This window comes from Lepisosteus platostomus, chromosome 27 (genome assembly GCF_059453375.1).
Source record: "Lepisosteus platostomus isolate fLepPlt1 chromosome 27, fLepPlt1.hap1, whole genome shotgun sequence".
In the NCBI taxonomy this organism is placed as follows: Eukaryota; Metazoa; Chordata; class Actinopteri; order Semionotiformes; family Lepisosteidae; genus Lepisosteus; species Lepisosteus platostomus.
This window is the reverse complement of record NC_142637.1, coordinates 4,727,296-4,745,811: the sequence shown is the minus strand read 5'-3', so window position 1 is coordinate 4,745,811 and position 18,516 is coordinate 4,727,296. Positions and strand designations below refer to the sequence as shown.

At 46.0% G+C, this 18,516-nt stretch overlaps 1 protein-coding gene across 5 annotated transcripts in view; it reads left to right on the top strand.

Moving 5' to 3' along the window:
• Nucleotides 1-18,200, top strand: part of ano8b (anoctamin 8b) — a 35,356-nt gene extending 17,156 nt beyond the window's left edge. For 4 of the 5 annotated variants that reach the window (XM_088622269.1, XM_088622268.1, XM_088622270.1 and 1 more), the window contains 14 exons: nt 1,634-1,772; nt 2,224-2,320; nt 3,046-3,162; nt 3,849-3,976; nt 4,592-4,753; nt 5,116-5,268; nt 5,814-5,940; nt 6,846-6,901; nt 7,218-7,292; nt 9,723-10,460; nt 11,333-11,524; nt 12,086-12,217; nt 12,596-12,706; nt 13,050-18,200. In XM_088622269.1, the coding sequence (XP_088478395.1) occupies nt 1,634-1,772; nt 2,224-2,320; nt 3,046-3,162; nt 3,849-3,976; nt 4,592-4,753; nt 5,116-5,268; nt 5,814-5,940; nt 6,846-6,901; nt 7,218-7,292; nt 9,723-10,460; nt 11,333-11,524; nt 12,086-12,217; nt 12,596-12,706; nt 13,050-13,715 (2,893 nt within the window). In that variant the 3' untranslated portion in view covers nt 13,716-18,200. Of the gene's footprint in view, nt 1-1,633; nt 1,773-2,223; nt 2,321-3,045; nt 3,163-3,848; nt 3,977-4,591; nt 4,754-5,115; nt 5,269-5,813; nt 5,941-6,845; nt 6,902-7,217; nt 7,293-8,234; nt 8,367-9,722; nt 10,461-11,332; nt 11,525-12,085; nt 12,218-12,595; nt 12,707-13,049 lie in introns of all 5 variants that reach the window. The other variant, XM_088622272.1, reaches the window with a different exon arrangement.
• The last annotated feature ends 316 nt before the right edge of the window (nt 18,201-18,516 follow it).

Below are 18,516 nucleotides of genomic sequence, written 5' to 3'. Positions count from 1 at the left end.
GATTAGGGCTATAAACTGTTTCCTTCTAAGGCAGATCAAGTCTTGGCAATGTGGCAACTCTTCAGATTAATAGCCAGCCAAGGTTTTTTTTCAATTACAATAATGGAAAAGAATAAATTAACCATATATCTTTTTAACTGGGACACCTCAACCTATTTAAAGCTTAAACTTGCTGACTCAGGTGTTTGCATTTTGTAGAATTCCTGGTAACTGGATTATTCCCTTTGTGAAAGCTTTGGATGTGTTCTGTTTACCTCTCTGATTAAGACTGATGATCTGAAAAGAAAGCTTTTTCAATATCGCAGCAGACACGAGAAAACATAACAGATGTGGGTGGAGGTTAAATTGTTTAATAGTTTGATTGCCTAGAGTGATTAAACTTAGAACTTGCACTGAGTTCCACATGAAATTTAAAAACGCTGTTAGTGAATTGTGCCGGACTCTCTAAGGCTGCCTGAGGGAGCATTTGCAGATGTGTGGCAATGCGATTTATTATAATTTATTTATTATTTTTTAAATAAAATAGATTAAGGCCAAGGTGGGCACTTTCGAAGTTGCTCGTCCGTTAACATCACAAGAGGCATGCAAGAGCTAGGTTTTTATTTCCAGCCATTGTTCTATTTACCTTACACAGAAGGGTTTGCACATGTCATTGTTTTCAGGCACAGCTGTAGAAAAACAGCCTCTGGAGGGGGATTGGTTAATGTTTCAGAGGTAGAACAGATGGTAAACAGCCAGCGTGAGCTGTGGTATTCTCTCACTGTTGCCGGGCGAGGGAGCAAGCACGATATGCCCTACAGGTGAAAACAGCACAAATTCTGGACAGGAAGTCATTGTCAATTTACACAAGACAGTCCCACTTTAAAAAAAAAATCCACCCCAGTAGAATTACCTGGATCAAGAGCCTCACCCTATGTTAGTGATTATTACAACTTCTTAATAAACTCCTTGCAAAATAATTTTAGTCTTGCGTGTCCATGTTATTACTTGCACATCATATAAAATCAGGTATTTAGCAAACACTAGTGTTTTTGGTCGGAAGAAAAGTTAAATTCTTTTTAGCTGTAAAATAGGGATATGAGGCATTTTATCAGTAGTTTTCAGCCATTGTTTTTCATCCTATGTTACTGTATGTCTGGTTACCATTTCTTTCTCAATGAAAATAAATAATTTAGAAGCTACGGATCTAGAGTCAGCCGTTTGACTCACTGTAAACTCTACAGTGCCCTACAGGAGAGCTAGTGCTGATTGGCCAGGCTCTGTGTCTCTCAGTGACATCGCTACGAACCTGCCGGTGCTCAAAGAACCAAGAAGATGCTGGCCAGCTGATCCTCTGGCAGCTGGTTCAGCATCACCCTTTAACGAATGAGCTGGTAACATGACAAACTCCCACTAGCACCATCTGGGCCTGTACTGGGAGTGCTGCTCTGGTCCCTCTTCTGGGAATCCCTTCCTGAGACCTGAGGTGTTCACTTACTGACGCCACGTGCTTTCAGGTCACAGAAACCAAGGATCTGCAGGTCTCTGGCTCTCTATGCGTGTCATTGCCTTGATCACCTAGGTGGGTAGAGGCGAGCCAGCAGGGTGGGCTGGAAACTGTGTTGAAGTCCTGCTTGCTTTCCACTCCCCCCAGTTTGCTGCGCGGCGCAGAGGAGGTTGGGCTGCGCAAGGCCGTCAAACCGGAGTTCGGCGGGGGGGCACGCTGCTTCTCCTGTGAGGAGGACTACATCTACGAGAACATCGAGAGCGAGCTGTGCTTCTTCACCTCGCAGGTGAGACACCGGCTGCCACCCGCCTCCCTTCACCCTCCTCAGTCACGCGGACAGCCAAACGAGTAGCCTCTTGACACAGGCTATATCTATATACAATACAATACAATAAATAGTAATATTGTAACATCTCACGAATCTCATGCTGTTAATTGTTAGTTTTTTTTTCTAATTCTGGGGAACTTTTAAGTGAGAAAGTCTGATGGATTTGTGGCACAGTTAAGTGTTACAGTTTCACACCTCATGTGTGATTCACGCTCTGACAGGAAGTCTGTCTCATCATGTTTCACAGGTGTCCCCCAAAATCAAAACCCTGCACCGTTTATACTTTCAGGACAAGCCAGGGAGTCCCTTGTAAACCTCCACAGGAAAATAAACTGGTTTTACAAGCTGGAAAGTTGTGTGCATGCATGCGTGCGCTCTGATATTGCTCTGATATGTCCTCTGTTCACAGGAACGTCAGAGTATCATCAAGTACTGGCTGGACAACCTGAGAGCCAAGCAAGGAGAAGCCCTGCACAACATCCACTTCCTGGAGGGGCAGCCAATCAGTGAGCGGCGCTTTTTGATCCGCTAAGACCCATTTATATGTGAAACTCCCATTGCAAAGTCTGATTCGTCTCCCAGTCTGTATTCTGAGGGTGAAACTCAGCAGCTATGGAATTCTCTGCTTGATCACGTTAGAGGTTCACTGATAGTGGCTATCGAGGCTTGAGACCTATATTTATTATTTAGCTTTCTGATTGTATATATTGATCAGATGTTATTTAAACCACTTTATTCAGTATTATGTGAGTTTTCTTACAGTCTTTTGTTAGCTCATCCTTTTATTATGTTTGTAACTGCCTCTTGACACCATGTGAAGAGCCTTGACTCGACTGGCTCTGAAAGGCACTATATAAATAATTTGTATTGTATTGCACAATTCCTGGGAGGAAACGGGGAAAAGTAGGATAGTGAAGGGATAGCATGAGGAGGATAGCCGCAAGTGACTAGAGCAGAAGAAATGGGCAGGGTGTAGGCCTGTGGAATGCAGTGATTGGTGGGAAAACTGGAAGATGTGCATTACGTTTTTTGCTTAAACAGAATTAGTGGCAGGATGGGCCTTAGCCATTTTGTATGTGAGAGTGCACCCAAGGTGCTAAAATCAGGCAAAGTGTCATTAGCGGCAATTTGAGTTTAACTTCACGAGGAGGTGTCCAGCTTTTATAGGCAGAAAAAAGTACCTGCATGACACTGAAACACCCCATGCCCTCTTTCCTCCTCTGTGCCACAGTCCCGGAGCTGAGTGCGAGGGGCGTCATCCAGCAGGTGTTCCCCCTCCACGAGCAGAGGATCCTCAGTCAGCTGATGAAGTCCTGGGTGCAGGCAGTCTGCGAGAAACAGCCACTGGGTCAGTATTCCTCAAGACCCGTGTCTTCAGGGTGTGGCCTGCTGTGCTCGCACACCGGGACAGCGTGTCTGTGGGCGAGGGAAGGAGCTGCGATCACGTGCCTTTCTCTTGTGAGACGATTCCACAGTTCAGGAGGTCTCCATGCTGGAAATGTATGATTAGCTTGAGCTGGCTCCCTTGGCCTTGACACATAGTGCTTTCAGGGGGGAGATTGTCATTTTAAACATTTCATACATCCTTCACTTGTGCAGGCTGTGCTGAATAGCTCATTCATGTTAACAATGAGCTTTGTGAACTTAGTTAAGCATTTCCGACCACTCACATATTTGTATATATCCAGCAATCGCTGGTTTAGGAGCTACAGCACATGCAACAGGCCGCCATTGTTCTGTCCAGTACTGTTGTGTCCCGAGACCCTGAATAAAAGTTCATTATTATTATTATTATTATTATTATTATTAATAATACTTAAAGCTTTATTTTATATAGCGCCTTACAAGGTGGCTTCTCAAAGAGATTTGCAGAAAGACAGCAACACTAAAAGAATACACAAGATGTGCACAATGAGAATACACAATGAGAGGAGACCTTAAAATGTTTCTGTGGCATTCAGGATCAAAGCAGATGATACGGTGGATTGTTTCTCTCCCCTCATTTTCCTCTTTCTGTCACCTCTGGCCCGGCAGACGATATCTGTGATTACTTTGGGGTGAAGATTGCCATGTATTTTGCCTGGTTGGGCTTCTACACCACCTCCATGCTTTACCCAGCTGTGATTGGCTTTGTGCTGTGGATGCTAACAGAGTCAGACCAGGTGAGGGCCACGTACCACTTCACTCTGAAAGAGCCTGCCCTTCTGCCATAGAGATGGTACTGTACTGCATATCTCATCCTAGGTCCTAAAGATGTCACTTTTCTTCATATGCTTGATGAACGGTAAAAAGGTTACAGATGAGACAGTGGTGTTTGATATTAGCTTGTCTGGTTGTAGTGGCAAGCTGACTCAAGGATCGCACCCAGACGCTTCTTTTGAAAAGAGCTAGGATAAAAGCTTCTACCATGTGGAATGCTCTTTATTTCCAGAACCCCTGTGTGTAAGAAGAAGCACCTTGTGTTCTCAATTTTAAATGCACTTCTCCTTAGCTTAGCTAACAAAACCTGAGTGTGCATTCAGGATTTCCCCCCCTAAAGCTGGCATGATAAAAGTTCAGTTTATAAATGAAATGGACAGGCAGTGGACACCTTGCATAGTGGACGCTTCCTTCCTAGACAAGGTTAATGCAAGAGATGGGAGAAGCAGCTATATTATATAACATGCTTGTTTAGCAACATTGCACACCTGGATTCCCTGATGCATTCATTTTTTTCTTTGTAGTTATGGATGGTTACCATGTGTTTTCTGTGTGCTGTGGGTGGTCATGTGTTTCAGACGAGCCGTGACATCTGCAGTGTGGTGTTCGCCCTCTTCAACGTCGTCTGGGCCACTCTCTTCCTGGAGAGGTGGAAACGCAGGGGGGCAGAGCTCGCTTACAAGTGGGGGACGCTGGACACGCCTGCAGAGTCCCTAGAGGAGCCCCGCCCACAGTTCAGGGTAATGCAGACTGTCATGCTGCTGTGTGTGTCTGTGGCAGTATGAGTGGACTGTTCCACCTGTCAGTGTGCGTGCAAGCTTTATTGATTTTGTGTGAAAGAGAAAAGGGGAACGAGCTATAAGGATAAGCGAGTGTGAATAGATCTGGCTTTCCGCTTTTTTAAACAGTGCCTTTGATTTTGAGTGATTACTGCTCTTGACTGGTGGTTGCAAACAAGTTGAGCATCATGTGTATGAAACCTGTAATGTAACCTTAATTGGCTCTTTCTGTGAGATTGTTTGCATTCATGTATGTCAGCGTAATGTCTATAGGATGTGCCTGGGTGTAAATGCCCCAGTGTGGGCTGTGCTGTGTTTGTCAGGGAGTGAAACGCTGCAGCCCAGTGACAGGCTGTGAGGAATTCTACTACCCTCCCTGGAAGAGGATGGTGTTCCAGTATCTGGTCAGCCTACCAGTCTGCCTCTTCTGCCTCTGCTTTGTCTTCCTGGCTATGCTCATCTGCTTCGAACTGCAGGTCAGTCTAGTACTCCTCCAGGTAATCAATCAACCAGTTGACCATCTAAGAGGTCATCAAAAGCGCCAGTCAGTGGGTAATCCCTCTTCAGCCCATGAGGTCTCAGAGTTAAGAAACCCGTAATCACACTGGACCTATATGGGATACTAAGGAACAAGTAAAGGTTTATTCCATGCTGAAAAGAAAAGAAACACAACGTTTCCGCTGTGGAGCCTTCTTCTGGTGTCCTGTATAGGATACTGATTGACTAGCTCTTTGAAAGTATCTCAATCAAGCTTATTCATATACAGTTCTTCTTGAAATGAGCACAATCATGAAAATAATAAGTATGACAGTGGCCTACAGTATGTGTATCAAACACATGTTTTGGGATGGGCTCGTCCTTATGTAGCTTCAATTTAATACAAATGGACATTTAACCTTCAGGAAATGTGTTCAACCGGCCATGGTTTTTTGACATTAGAGAGCACTGGCCCGGCCAGGAGGGGCTCTGTAGCTGCTAGGATTTCGGTGCCGGTGATCCTGTATGAGTCTCTCTTCCCCAGGAGTTTGTGATGGGGGTCAAGGAGCTTCCTCGTTTTGCCAGGTTCATTCCCAAGATTATGCTGGCCGTCACTGTGACTGCCTGTGATGAGGTGTACAGGAAGATCGCCTGCTGGCTCAACGATATGGGTGGGTGATGTTCCTGATGTTCCTTCATTCTGGCTGATGGAGGCGAGTGGCCTGTGTTGTTGGTTGACGTTTGTCACACACACTTGTTAATCTAAGTAAACGGCATGTTTTACAATAACGTTGACCGGGAGTTATTCAGAGTGTGAGTGACTTGGTGGTGCAGTGGTTAGCATTTTTGCCTCACAGCTGGGGCCCTGGGTTCAGTACCTGGGGTGCTAAATGTGTGGAGTTTGTATGTTCTCATCGTGTTTCCTCTGGGTGCTCCTGTTTCTTCCCACAGTCCAAAGATACCCCAGCTACTGGTAGAAGAATTGGCTTCAGGGAAAACTGTGAAAGTGTAGGCCTGTGTTTGTGTCCAGTGTCCCATACTAGGTGTATCCTGCCTTTCGCATGTTGCTTGCTGGGATAGGCACTGGCTCTCCTGCGACCCAGAATTGGATGATATTTAGAGTAGTAGGTAGCAGGGGTGGAGCGTTGGCACTGTGGCTAAGGATCTGCGCCTGTGGCTGGAAGGTTGCCGGTTCAAATCCCACGGCCAGCAGAGGAATCCTACTCTGTTGGGCCCTTAACCCCAACTGCTCCAGGGGCACTGTACAATAGCAGACCCTGCGCTCTGACCCCAAGCTTCTCTCCCTGTCTGTGTGTCTCATGGAGAGCAGGCTGGGGAATGCGAAAAGACAAATTCCTAGTACAAGAAATTGTAAATGGCCAATAAAGTGATCTTAACACTGAGGAAGGCTGAAAAGACTGTCGGCTAATTTGTTTGGTGGGTTATTGCCTGGGACCTTCATAGCAGTGGCTTCATGAGGTTCTTTACCAAGCTCCTAACAAACCGATCACACATCATGGGCCTGTTTACGTTTCATTTTGTTCTCAAGTTTGTTTTTTCTCCTTTCTCGTTTCAGAAAACTACCGACTCCAGAGTGCCTATGAGAAAAATCTCATCATTAAAATTGTTCTAGTAAGTTTCCTTTCTCCACGGGTCAAGTCATCGAGCAGAAATTAGCTGTCCGAATGCTGCAGTTTTTAAACCTGGAATGCTACACCTCTAATTTCACCTTGGATTTCCTACAAAAAGTGCAAAATTCCAATAAAATCCCACTACAACTTTGATATTTCATGCTGCAAAACCTCGTTCAACTTGTCAGCAGATGTGATTGCGGGGGTTTGTCTGAAACCACTTTGAAGCGACACTCTGAAGTGTAAGACTTTTCAAGAGCTGCAAGACGTCACTTTGCCTCGATCATAACCACTGCTTGTTTGTTCTTCTCTTGCAGTTTCAGTTTGTAAATTCTTACCTTAGCCTTTTCTACATTGGATTCTACCTCAAAGACATGGAGCGCCTGAAAGAGGTGAGAGGGACAAAGTCCCGGTAGCTCTTCAATTAGGATCAGACATGCGAGTCGGGCTTTAAGGAGGGGTGCTTATGCTTTATTCTCAAGTTAGTTAATAAATATATATTCATACTGCTCTGAGCAGCACCATCAGCTTCACCTAGCAGCTATTATGGTGCGCATGTAGTGCAAATCTTGTACCAAAAACACAAACATGTAAACAATATTGTATATTGTATATCTTAAGTCTATAAATAATGGTAGCTCCTGCTTGTCTTTGTGGACTGGTATCTCAATGATTGCTTATTACACAAAGGTGCAGCCTAACAGATAAAATATATCAAATTTACATGCAGAAAAAGCCCTGACTCCACTTAAAGGTTGCGTGTTTTGAGTATGCATCCGATACAGTTTATCCGATATTGTATGTTATTGATCCCACGTGAGTATCAATGAGGTATTTCTCGCAGAATGGTTGAGACATTCCGATGGCGTTTCTTAGGTCTTCACAAACCTAAAAACGTTTATTTTTCGGTTCTGAGTTTTGTAATAGTGCAATTCCAGGGTTCATTTTTTTTCCTTTCACCATTAGAAGGACTTTATCCATTGTATCATTAAAATGATACTGTAGGTCGATTTGTTCATCATCCTTTTTTTTGCAAGATGTGTCTTTATTTTCTCTGTTTAGCACTGGGTGACCAATTAATTGAACCCAACTAGCCTTCAAGAGCTCGCAGGTTCTGTTGAGTCTGACAGTTTAAATCTAGTCACTGCTGTAAACGTATTGCTCATAAACATAGGAGTTTTGGGATTTTTGTGAGAAACTGACACTTTTTGGATTTATCAGCGAACCTTGATTTCCACCTTGATCTGTCCTTCACCTCTTTTCTCCTTTGTCCCTCGCTCTGACTGTCCATGCGTCTGTCCACTTTCTCCGCCCTGTCCCCCGCCCTCTCCAAGCCCCTGCTGGTCTTCTTGTCCCAGAGCTTTCTGAGGCAGATCAAAGAGAACCTCCTACCTTTCCTCCTCCTCAGGCTGCAGCTCCTGCTCATGTTCCCAAAGAGAGTCCTCCAGTCCCACTGCAGGTCTAAAGTACGGCCAGCCTGTCTCCCCTCTCCAGGGCCCCAGCATGAGGCTCACCTGCTTGCTCTGTCTGTCCGCCTGCTGGCTGAGCTTGGCAGCATTCAGTATTCCACTGGAATGCTCTGTAGTGCTCACAAACGCCAGGCAGTAATAACCATCTGTTTTTGCCAAGTCTGAGCATGGTTTGGAAGGGCAGAGAGAGATGAAAAGGAGTCTTTTGGGTTGTGTTTAATATTTTAATGCAGATCCTGATTGCCTCTTGTTCCACTGTAAATCTGTATATTGTCCTAAGGTCTGCTTGCCCTGCACTTTCTTGCTGAGTGCTGTCAGGGTCACCTTTCATGTTTCATCACGTTTCTCCTGCAGGTTGGAGAAACCAGCAGTTGAAATAGAATGCAAAGCTTTTGAGTGGATTTTGCCCACTTGTTGTTCTTTTTGATACTGTATCTTCTTTTTGGTTCACTGTCATTTTTAAGAGGAGGGGGGGACTTTTTGTCCACTAGACCCTGATTTCCCCCCACACAGGACTCCAAAAGATAGGTACAGTTTGAGGAAATTGAAAAGGGGTCCCCTTTTGATGATGTCACTTCCTGTGCGTATCAATTTAGGAGCATTTCAGGGCTCGTAAGGTGCATTTGAACTTTAATTGGTAACATTTCTCACATTTTGGCCCGGTGTATACAGTATATGGTTATCACAGGTTGTCAAGAAAAGCCCCTCATGCAAAGGTTTAAACAGCAGTTCATCACATACATTAGGGGGCAGAGACTTATAATGTCTTTTCAAACTCAGTGAGGTTCTAATTTAATGCCTGCCTTACTACATCTAAGATTTTGACAAGCCCTGTAGTGTTTTGTTTTTAAATGCCTTGTAGTGATTTTTGTGAGGACTAGCACTACTTGCTCTTGTTGTGTAACACAAAAGCCTGTCTTTGTTGCCTTTAGATCTGAACGTCTGAGCTGGTTTGCTGTGCTTTGTGCTTAGAGAAGTGTGCCTTGAGCCTGAATGCAATCTATGTGTTGGGTACTTGAGTCTCTTCAGCTGAGTCCCTTTAGTGTTCGAAATCTTAATGCCATTAACAGTGTCTGATGCTTTTTGGTGGCTGAAGTTTGCTAAATGAATGTATGGTTAAGGCTTGTTAGTGTGTATATGGAATTAAAAAATGCCTGTAGTGAGCAAAGCTGAAATTGTTAGTTTCTTCAAACTTCAAAATGGTCTATGCAACTTTTAAACAAGAAATGCTTGGCATTTACGGTTTTTAAATTATTACAAAATATTAAAGAGCCCTCTCGCGGTAGTGCTGAAGTGGTCTTTTGGATGCTGTTGATATCCGTTGTTATTTTGTTTTGTTCCTCTCTTTTTTAGATGCTGGCCACTCTACTCATCATTCGCCAGTTCCTCCAGAACATCAAAGAGGTGCTGCAGCCTTATCTTTATGAGAGGCACAAGCTGGGAGAGCTCACGCTGAGGGCCGTGTGGGACCTCGTCCTGTCTGCCTTGCTCAAGTATGGGCGTCTGGCCGCAGGAAAGGCCCAGGCTTCGCCCTCGGAACAGGCCCCGCCGGGTCAGGGCCTGGGGCCGCAGAGCGGGCCGGTGAGTGAGAAGAAAGAGAAGAAGTGTCTGAACGGGGGCTGCGGCGTGCCGGAGGAGGAGGAGGAGGAAGAGGAGAGGCAGAGCGAGGGAGAGAATGAAGAAGAGAGCCTCATCGACTGCGGCTTGAAGCTGCGGAAGGTCAGCTTCATTGAGAAGGTGGACCGCAAGGCTGGGGCCATAGTGACACAGGTAGATGACAGCTTCCTGGAGGAAGGGAGCCCCACTATGGTGGAGAAGGGCATGGATCCTTCCTCCGTGTTCGAGATGTGTGATGATGATGATGACAATGGGGGACCCGAGACCAGGGAGACGCCGGGGGAGCCCCAGATCACCGCGCCCCTAGCGGCTGCGCCTGAGAGCACCATCTCATTTCGGAACAGGAAGAGGGGCCAGGGCGCCGAGAGGGAGGAGAGCAAGAGCAAGAGGGAGTCCTGGATCGACCCCCCAGAGGAGAACTACTCCACCCCCCTCACTCAGGCTGAGATCGAGAGCTGTATGAAGAAGTACGAGGTGCGTGAGGAGTTTGCGTGTGGTCATAGCTCTGAGCAGGGCTCTCAGGGCTATTACTAACAACCAGTCAGTCAAAGCTGGTCACATGTATTTGCCACATCTGTCTGGTGGTGTAGTTGTTTTGCCATTATTGCAAATGCAATTACAGAGACTAGATCTTGTTTCTCTACCCAGATTTACTGCAAAAATAATGTTACAATTTATACATTCATCATCATTCATTTCGTTAGGTGGCAATTGCCTTTTAAGGAGGCCCTGAACAGCACGTGCTAAAACACAGCTACAGCTCTTGTGTTCTCTTGGCCTTATCGATCATACTTGTACTAGATCATAAATGGAGAGATCTGTTCTATGAATCATCGTTTGCAATGTTTTTTGGAATGCTAGGGACTCACAGAATCAACAGGGATTAGCAGATGCTTGAAATATTTTGAATTCTATGTGATAATAATGAAGTCTTATTGGGCATGTCTGCTTAAATTGACCTAACCTAAGAGCAGTGTGAATGGTTGGGTGGCAGATTAGGAAGTGTGGGTGTGCTGGTAGGGTGGCACAGTAGTTAGCATTGCTGCCTTGCAGTGCTGCGTCCTGGGTTCATTTCCAGACCTGGGGTGCCATCTGCATGGAGTTTGTATGTGTTTGTGTGCATTTCCTCCCGCAGGTCAAAGACATACTGGTGGGTTATTTGCCTACTGGGAAAACTGGCCCTGGTGTGAGTGTTGTGAGCTGGCAATGGACTGGCATCCTGTCTGTACCCTGCCTTGTGCCTTGTGCTTGCTGGGATAGGCTACGGCTCCCCTTTGGATAAAGTGGTTGGAAAATATATGGCTGGATGGCTGTGAGTGCACTGGTGATATGGGGTTTGTCTTCAGGACACCTTCCAGGACTACCAGGAGATGTTCATCCAGTTCGGCTACGTGGTGCTGTTCTCCTCCGCCTTCCCGCTGGCGGCCATGTGCGCCCTCATCAACAACATCATCGAGATCCGCAGCGACGCCTTCAAGCTGTGCACCGGCCTGCAGCGGCCCCTTGGCCAGCGCGTGGAGAGCATCGGCCAGTGGCAGGTCAGCGTCCAGCAGACACGAAACCTCCCTGGCTGATGTTGGAGAAAGTTTTCCCGCCTCCCCCTGAAAGACAGTCAGGAGTCCGTCTCGGAAGCTAAAAGAGATGCTCGGTGTATTTTTCTCAAAGTAATTAAACTAGAAGAGTCCTTAAACATTTTTCTGTTATCTATCATGCTTCCCTGTGCTGATCAGATTGGCAGTGTTCCAGAATCATGCACATCTTCCTTCTCCCCTATTTGCCAAAGATCACAATTTTTAACACAATTGGTTACTTAGGTTCGTAGCATGCATTCCTATCTAACGCAGTATAGAATTACATAGTAGCCCTTGTGTCCAGCATTCTTCCAGTCCAGTTCAAACCAGTTCTAAATGTCCATCTTATAAAATATTGCAGCTTCAGCAGAACAAGTGTGTACCAATTTCATAGCGACCCTCTCAACACTGACATGCCGGCACTGACTCGGCTGCTGTTTTTTCCCGAAGCGACGACAAGCCGTCTCGGTGGTTTGTGCTTTGCACTGCCGCGCAGGCAGGTGTCACAGGTTCTCTCTGTCTCTGCAGAACGTGATGGAGGCCATGGGCCTGATCGCCATCATCGTGAACTGCTACCTGATTGGTCAGTGTGGACAGCTACAGCGCCTCTTCCCCTGGCTGAGTCCCGAGATGGCCATCATCTCCATTGTCATCCTGGAGGTACAGGGCTCCCCTCGGGCTGCACAGGCTGATGAGTAGGGATGGCCGGCTGTGTCTCCCAATGTACCGTGGCGGTACGCTGTGATCTCTTTTGTTAGCAGGCAAAAAAAGAGGGTACCCGGTTATGTTGCTGGAATTGGGGGGGAAAAAGGTTTTCATCAGTTTCCGCTATTTAACCTGATTGGTCAGTGAGAACTGATTCTAATGAGATGAAGCATTTCATAAAACACAGCATCTTTATGAGATCTGAGATATGCATGAGGCTCTACATATAATGATAAAGAAACAAAGTACCACCTGAGCTCCGGGGCCTGGGTGTTTCCCTGCTGCGAAGCAGGCTGTGTTGCCCATCTCTCATTCACTCCCCTCTCTCTCCAGCACTTCGCTATGCTCCTGAAGTACATCATCCACATCGCCATTCCTGACATCCCCTCCTGGGTGGCCGACGAGATGGCGAAACTGGAATACCAGCGAAGGGAGGCGTTCAAGGTACGTTTGTGGGGGTTTTTACACCAGCTCTCAGTGGGGAGGAGAGCAGAGTGATGAAGCCAGTTCAGAGATGGGGGTTATTAGGAGGCCATGATGGGTAAAGCCCAGGGTTTAGCCAGGACACCGGGGTAACACTGTAATCAGAATGATTATGATTTAGGACCGTGAGGCCAGTTCAGTGTGGCTGCTGTCATCCCTCCTGCACTCTGCTTGTCAGCTCTGTTAGTGTGGCCATACCCGAAGCACAGGGGTAACGGCATGAGGGTGTCGCGATGGCGCCGCCCTGGAGCCCAGCGGGCTTGCCGCAGGCGGTGACGCTGCTGTGTGTCCCTGCCCCGAGCAGAAGCACGAGCGCCAGGCCCAGCAGCACTACCAGCAGCAGCAGAGGAGGAAGAGGGAGGAGGAGGAGCGGCAGCGGCAGGCGGAGTACCAGGCCCGGCGGGAGAGGGAGCGGGACGAGGGGAGGCCCGAGCCCGCGGGCGGCGGCGAGCACCACCACGACAAGGGCCACGGGGGCAAGACTCGCCCCAGCGGGGGGGGCCAGGGTTCGGACAAGCCCAAGCGGCCCAGCTCCCTGCTGGCCAACAACAACGTCATGAAGCTCAAGCAGATCATCCCCCTGCAGAGCAAGTTCGCGTCGGGCACCGCGCGCTCGCCGCAGTCGCCCACGGGCAGCGAGCCCAAGCTGCCCGGCTTCCTGAGCTTTAAGTTCCTCAAATCCCCCGAGACCAAGAAGGAGGCAGCGGCCGCCGCCGCCGCCGCCGCCGCCGGCCAGGAAAGGTCTCAGTCCCCAACCAAGTCCTTCAACCCAGGGAAACTCTTTAACTTCGGCAAGTCGGAAGGGGGCGCCGCCATCTGCGTCAATGGAGCCCAGGCCAGGTCCACGGACGCCCCCCCAGAGAAACTGCCCACCAAATCTGACCTGAACGGGGCGCCGGACGAGCTGCCCTCCGGAGACGGGGAGAACGGCCACTCCACGGACTCGGAATCCGCCGGCCCCAAGATCTAAGGCCGCCCGTGGACGCATCTCGTTTCGTTTTGTTTTGTTAAAAACTCAGTTGAGACACTAGCGAGGAAGAATCCCAGCTCTTTTCCAGCCAGCTCTAGCAGCGAGGTCAGTGGGCCTCGGCCGGTCAGAAGATGGTCAGTGATTGGTCAGCCTGCTAGGATGCAGAAGGCCCTACCAAAAAGATAATGCCCCCGCCCCCCCCCCCCGTCCTCACTGTCACTGTCCTGCGACACGAGGAGGAATGCATGACCTGCGTTTCCTATAGTTCACAAGCCGTTTGGAAAAGCAAAGCCGGAAGGGGATGTGAGTGTCCTGCAGACTGCAGGGTGCTAGCGTCTCTCCCTGACCTGCTGCAGGAAAGGAGCTCCAGTTGAAAATGCTGATGTCTTAGCAAAGAGATGAAGGCTCAGGAAATGCTGAATCTCAGTTGCAATTAATATTACTAATACAATTAATATTCGGAATTAATATTACTGAGACTGAGTAAATCTAAAATGTTCTGTATAAAAATAAAGGTTGGACACCAAAAATTACTAAGAATAAAGCTTAGAGCACTGTTGTTGGAAATAGACCCATCCATATTTAATGTGCAGATTTTGGAGGATGTTAAACAATATTATAATTGGAAAGTTTTCATTTTTTTCTCCCAGATCTTTGACAGCAGCATTCTTCAATAGGAAAGCAACAGAATGAGTGAAGATGATTTTTCTCAGCCCTTCTCTGGAACTACAAAATTGGGACTGATTGTCAGACTGAAGAAGTAGTTAGCAAATCTGCAGTATCAAATGAGTTATACAGGTATATAATCTTTATGAATATCTTAAAAAACCATATTCATGTGTTCTAAGAATGAAAGGCTTGTTATGGTCCCAAACCTAGAACCTGGGGACATCAGCTTTTTGTAACTGGGCACGGTTTGGGCAGAGCAGTGAGGTGAACTGGACTCCTCCACATTGAGCAGTGTGTCTGTGTGACTTCCACTCAGTCCCAGTGTTGAAAGAGGGAGAGTGCCTGTGATGCAGGAGACTGGGACTTGCTCGCTGTGTGGGGGGGATGACTACACTGGTCATGCAGGTTTTGGAACGGGAAAGTGTGCCGACGATATTGTCTTTCCTGCAACAAAACGGAGGCATTTGTAGTCTTATTGTTGCTGGAACTCCTTAGTTAATAGAGTTAAAAATCAGGTAGTTGAATGATGTGAACTTAAAATTGAAAACAACTGTAGGAGCTTCACAAGAGCCTTGAAAGAGGTCCACATAGGACCACAACTAAGTTTGGGTCAGCTGTTGGTATGGCAACAAACAGGGACCATGTCAAACCATGGAGTGTTTGAACCCTGGGTGTCTTAACTCTTGCACGCATTGAATTCTTCCTGGTTGAAGCTCGGATATTGTCCGGTATAAACCAGTTGGGGCATAAGCAAGGTTGAGGGTGTGGGATTGGATTGAGCCGTAGGAGGTTTCCATAGGTACCGCTATTATTTCCTGCATTTTGCTTGCAAAGACAGGTGGGAGTGGGAGTTCCATTTTCATGCATGGCTCAAAGAAAAAAAAACGATTGCACTAACCACTCACCCTGCTAGCAGAGGGAGAGGTTTAGAATATACCAGCAGGGGGAAACACCAGCCTGCCTCATCATGTATGCAAAAGCTGGAAAAATCTTAATGTTTTTTTGTGTCTTGGACATTGTGAGCAATTAGAAAAGAAATCATTGTTTTGACATCTCGGTGCTGGGATTATTTATGAATTCTGTTTTTAGGCAATTTAATTTATTGTGTGAACATTCTTTCAATCAGTGATTTGCCAAAGCAAGACCAAAACCAGGAATCCGGTAGGGATTTTTAAATTAAGTACAGAGCCATAAATCTGTGTGTATAGCTTCAAGGAAAAAGCATGGGGCCATTATGTAAGATTTTTACCATTTCTGAAGTTCTGTTGGATTCAATAGTATCCTCTCTTCCCCCTGTAGAAATTTCTAGAAGGGGATTTTGAAGTCTGAGAAGCAAGTCTTGAGGGTTTCTCTGTATGGAATATATGTTAGATTTTATATTTATTTGTTCTGTTGTTTTTAATTTTTACATAAGGGGTGAAAGGGGACAATGTTTTTAACCAGGAGCAGTTTGGGATTTGTCCAGGTGGTGGCGCCAAGTTACAATTTTAAATCTTCTGCTTTTAAACCTTAAGGATGCACCTGGAAGATTTCAAAGCCAGGCACGGGGAGAGAAGGAGGTCTGTCCGTGGTCTGTTGTAAGTGCGGAAATTTTAAAGAAGCTGCTGTCATTCAAGGTGGCTGCAGAGCTGTTGAGCATGGGCCAAGCAAGGCCAAGGCAGCTCAATCTGACAGTTTTCAGTAGCACTGGTTAAGAAAACTAACCAGCTGTATAATAAAAAGCATTCTCTCTCCTTTAATCTCATTAAGACCATTGTGAAATTTCTATCTGAACTATGCACTACCAGTCTTGCCCATTGAAGGAATTTGTGTTAATAACATCTGCAATAATAATAGTAAAACACATAGACGTATGACGTACTGTACTTTGCATGAGCAGGAGCTATTTCGGTACTGTACCACCTCTGTTAGGTAATGCAGACACAGGAAGGGCACATCACTTGTGTCTCCACTGGAGCAGGAGACTAAACGCCTGGTCACAGGGAGTCACAGTGTCTTGTGGTTTTTGTTACAGCTGAGCTCTGACTGACTTCATGGGATCGATCAGCTTTCCAGATCTCTGCCTGTCTACCATTTAGAGTGCTGGAGAGTTTTCTCTCCCATCTCTTCGAGTCCGACCAGAAGGTGTTTTAGTGTCGTTGGCAGGAACGACAAGGTCTTTGAGTGCTGGAGCCCTTTGTTTTGGTAGACAGCAGTGCTGATTATGTGACAATCAAAGGAGAAACTATAAAATTGATGAGCTGGAAAAGTGTTCTGCTTCTGTACAACAGGATTTGCCAAACGTATTCATTTTTTCCTTGTAGTTCCAGGTGTTAATACTATGAAAATTCAAGTGCATTCCTTTTTTTAACCGTTGTATGATTACAGCCAAAACAATTTATACCCACTAAGCTGTTTTGCTTTGGTACATCGGAAAAATTACAAATGAGAAGAGGCACATTGCCCCATTGAGATAATTTAGTTCCATTGTTCTATCGTCCCATAGCCAGTACTAGCTGCAGTAGCAACAACCAACTTGGACATGAATTCTCCCATATTAGATGATTTAAGAGATGCCAATTAACCTAGCCAACTTGCCGCCTTCTTTTGCTGATGAGAAAGACACACAAACGTACAGATCATACAAACTCCACAAGTATAAAGTGAATCTAGGACCCACGAGTTGTGATGCAGAAGCAACTAATGTCTAACTGATGTCTACAATTTCCAGAAATCAGAGGCATTGACTGGCATCTGATTTTTTGAAGACCACAATTCCTGCAGTAGTTTCCAGTTCCAATACTGGCACTGCCCAGCCCCTGCCCACCTAAGGAGGTATATACTCCCTTCATCAATTAGGAAATCCTATAAAACTGTCAGAATTCCATCGTTAGATGTTGCAGGAAATGGCTGAAATGCTTTAGCTGACTTCACCACCATTGCTCTGGGACATTAATTTTATTTGCACTCAGCAACTGGTTTCACCCCTCTGTGAGCTCAGGCAGTTTGCAGCACACAGATGCAGGATGCTTTTGCAGCGTAGTGAGTATTAGTTAATTATTGCATTGAGTTGCACAGTGCCCATGCACACTTGGAACAATAGCTGGAGCTTGACAAGGCTGTTTTTATTTTCTTTGACAGAGCGTTTATCACTTCACCTTGTAGCAATGGGAGAAAGGATGGTTGCGGAGGCCTTAATTAATGCAATAAACTAAGGGAATGTGTCGTACTACTAATAAGATTTTTTTTTTACATAAACGATGATTAGTTGAGTGAACTTTTGTCTGAGCTCGGCTACTGTGAACTAGACTGGGTTAGACAGCACTCATCTGACTTTTGAAGGGCCTGAGCCGCTTCTCATGTCCATTAAGTGTAAACAGTGTTTAACTGCATCATCAGCCTGGAAGAAGGAGTTGGAGTGGCAGCAGCTGTGAAGGCTGGTGAGAGGTAAGGTTTGAGAAGGCTGGACAGAAAAAGTGACGCCTCTGTGGTTGTGGTTGGCTTGCAATTAGGAAGCCCTGGGAACTATTGTTATCGCAGCAAATGGGAGATTATGCTCTTAGTAAGATTAAACACTCAGTGGGTACATACCCAGAAGCTCAGGGGCGAGATGTCATGTGTGCAAAGTATAGCTTCCCAATATAACCCCTTCCCAAATGTATTTTCCAGTGTCACCCATGTGGACATCCTTTGCTCTTCCAAGTGGCCGCTGTATAAGAGAACTGTACAGGGCTCTTTTAAGGAGAAAACAAATGGGATTATTTATTTCTTTTAATTTATTTTGTCATATTTTTGTAAAATCTGCCAACATAATAAATAAAACAATTTTAAAAAGTTCTTCTTCTCTCCCATATATAAATGTATTCATGATTTTTTTTTTCTGGGCCCAGTTAATTTATAAAACAGGTAAATAAAGGAGTGCTCCGTTAAATAGGGAAACGAGATTTGAAAGAAAATGGGACTGATGATCTGGACAATGATTGCATTATGATGCAAAGCCGGTACTGCTCTTGAAAGGCAGGTGTATGCATCCACACAGCCAGTTCTCATCTGTGGGACAACTGGTCCTTATCCAATCAGCCAGCATCAACCTCAAAGGTTGAGAAAAGTGACTTACTGTACACGATTCCTTTAAAAACATCTGAATGAGGAC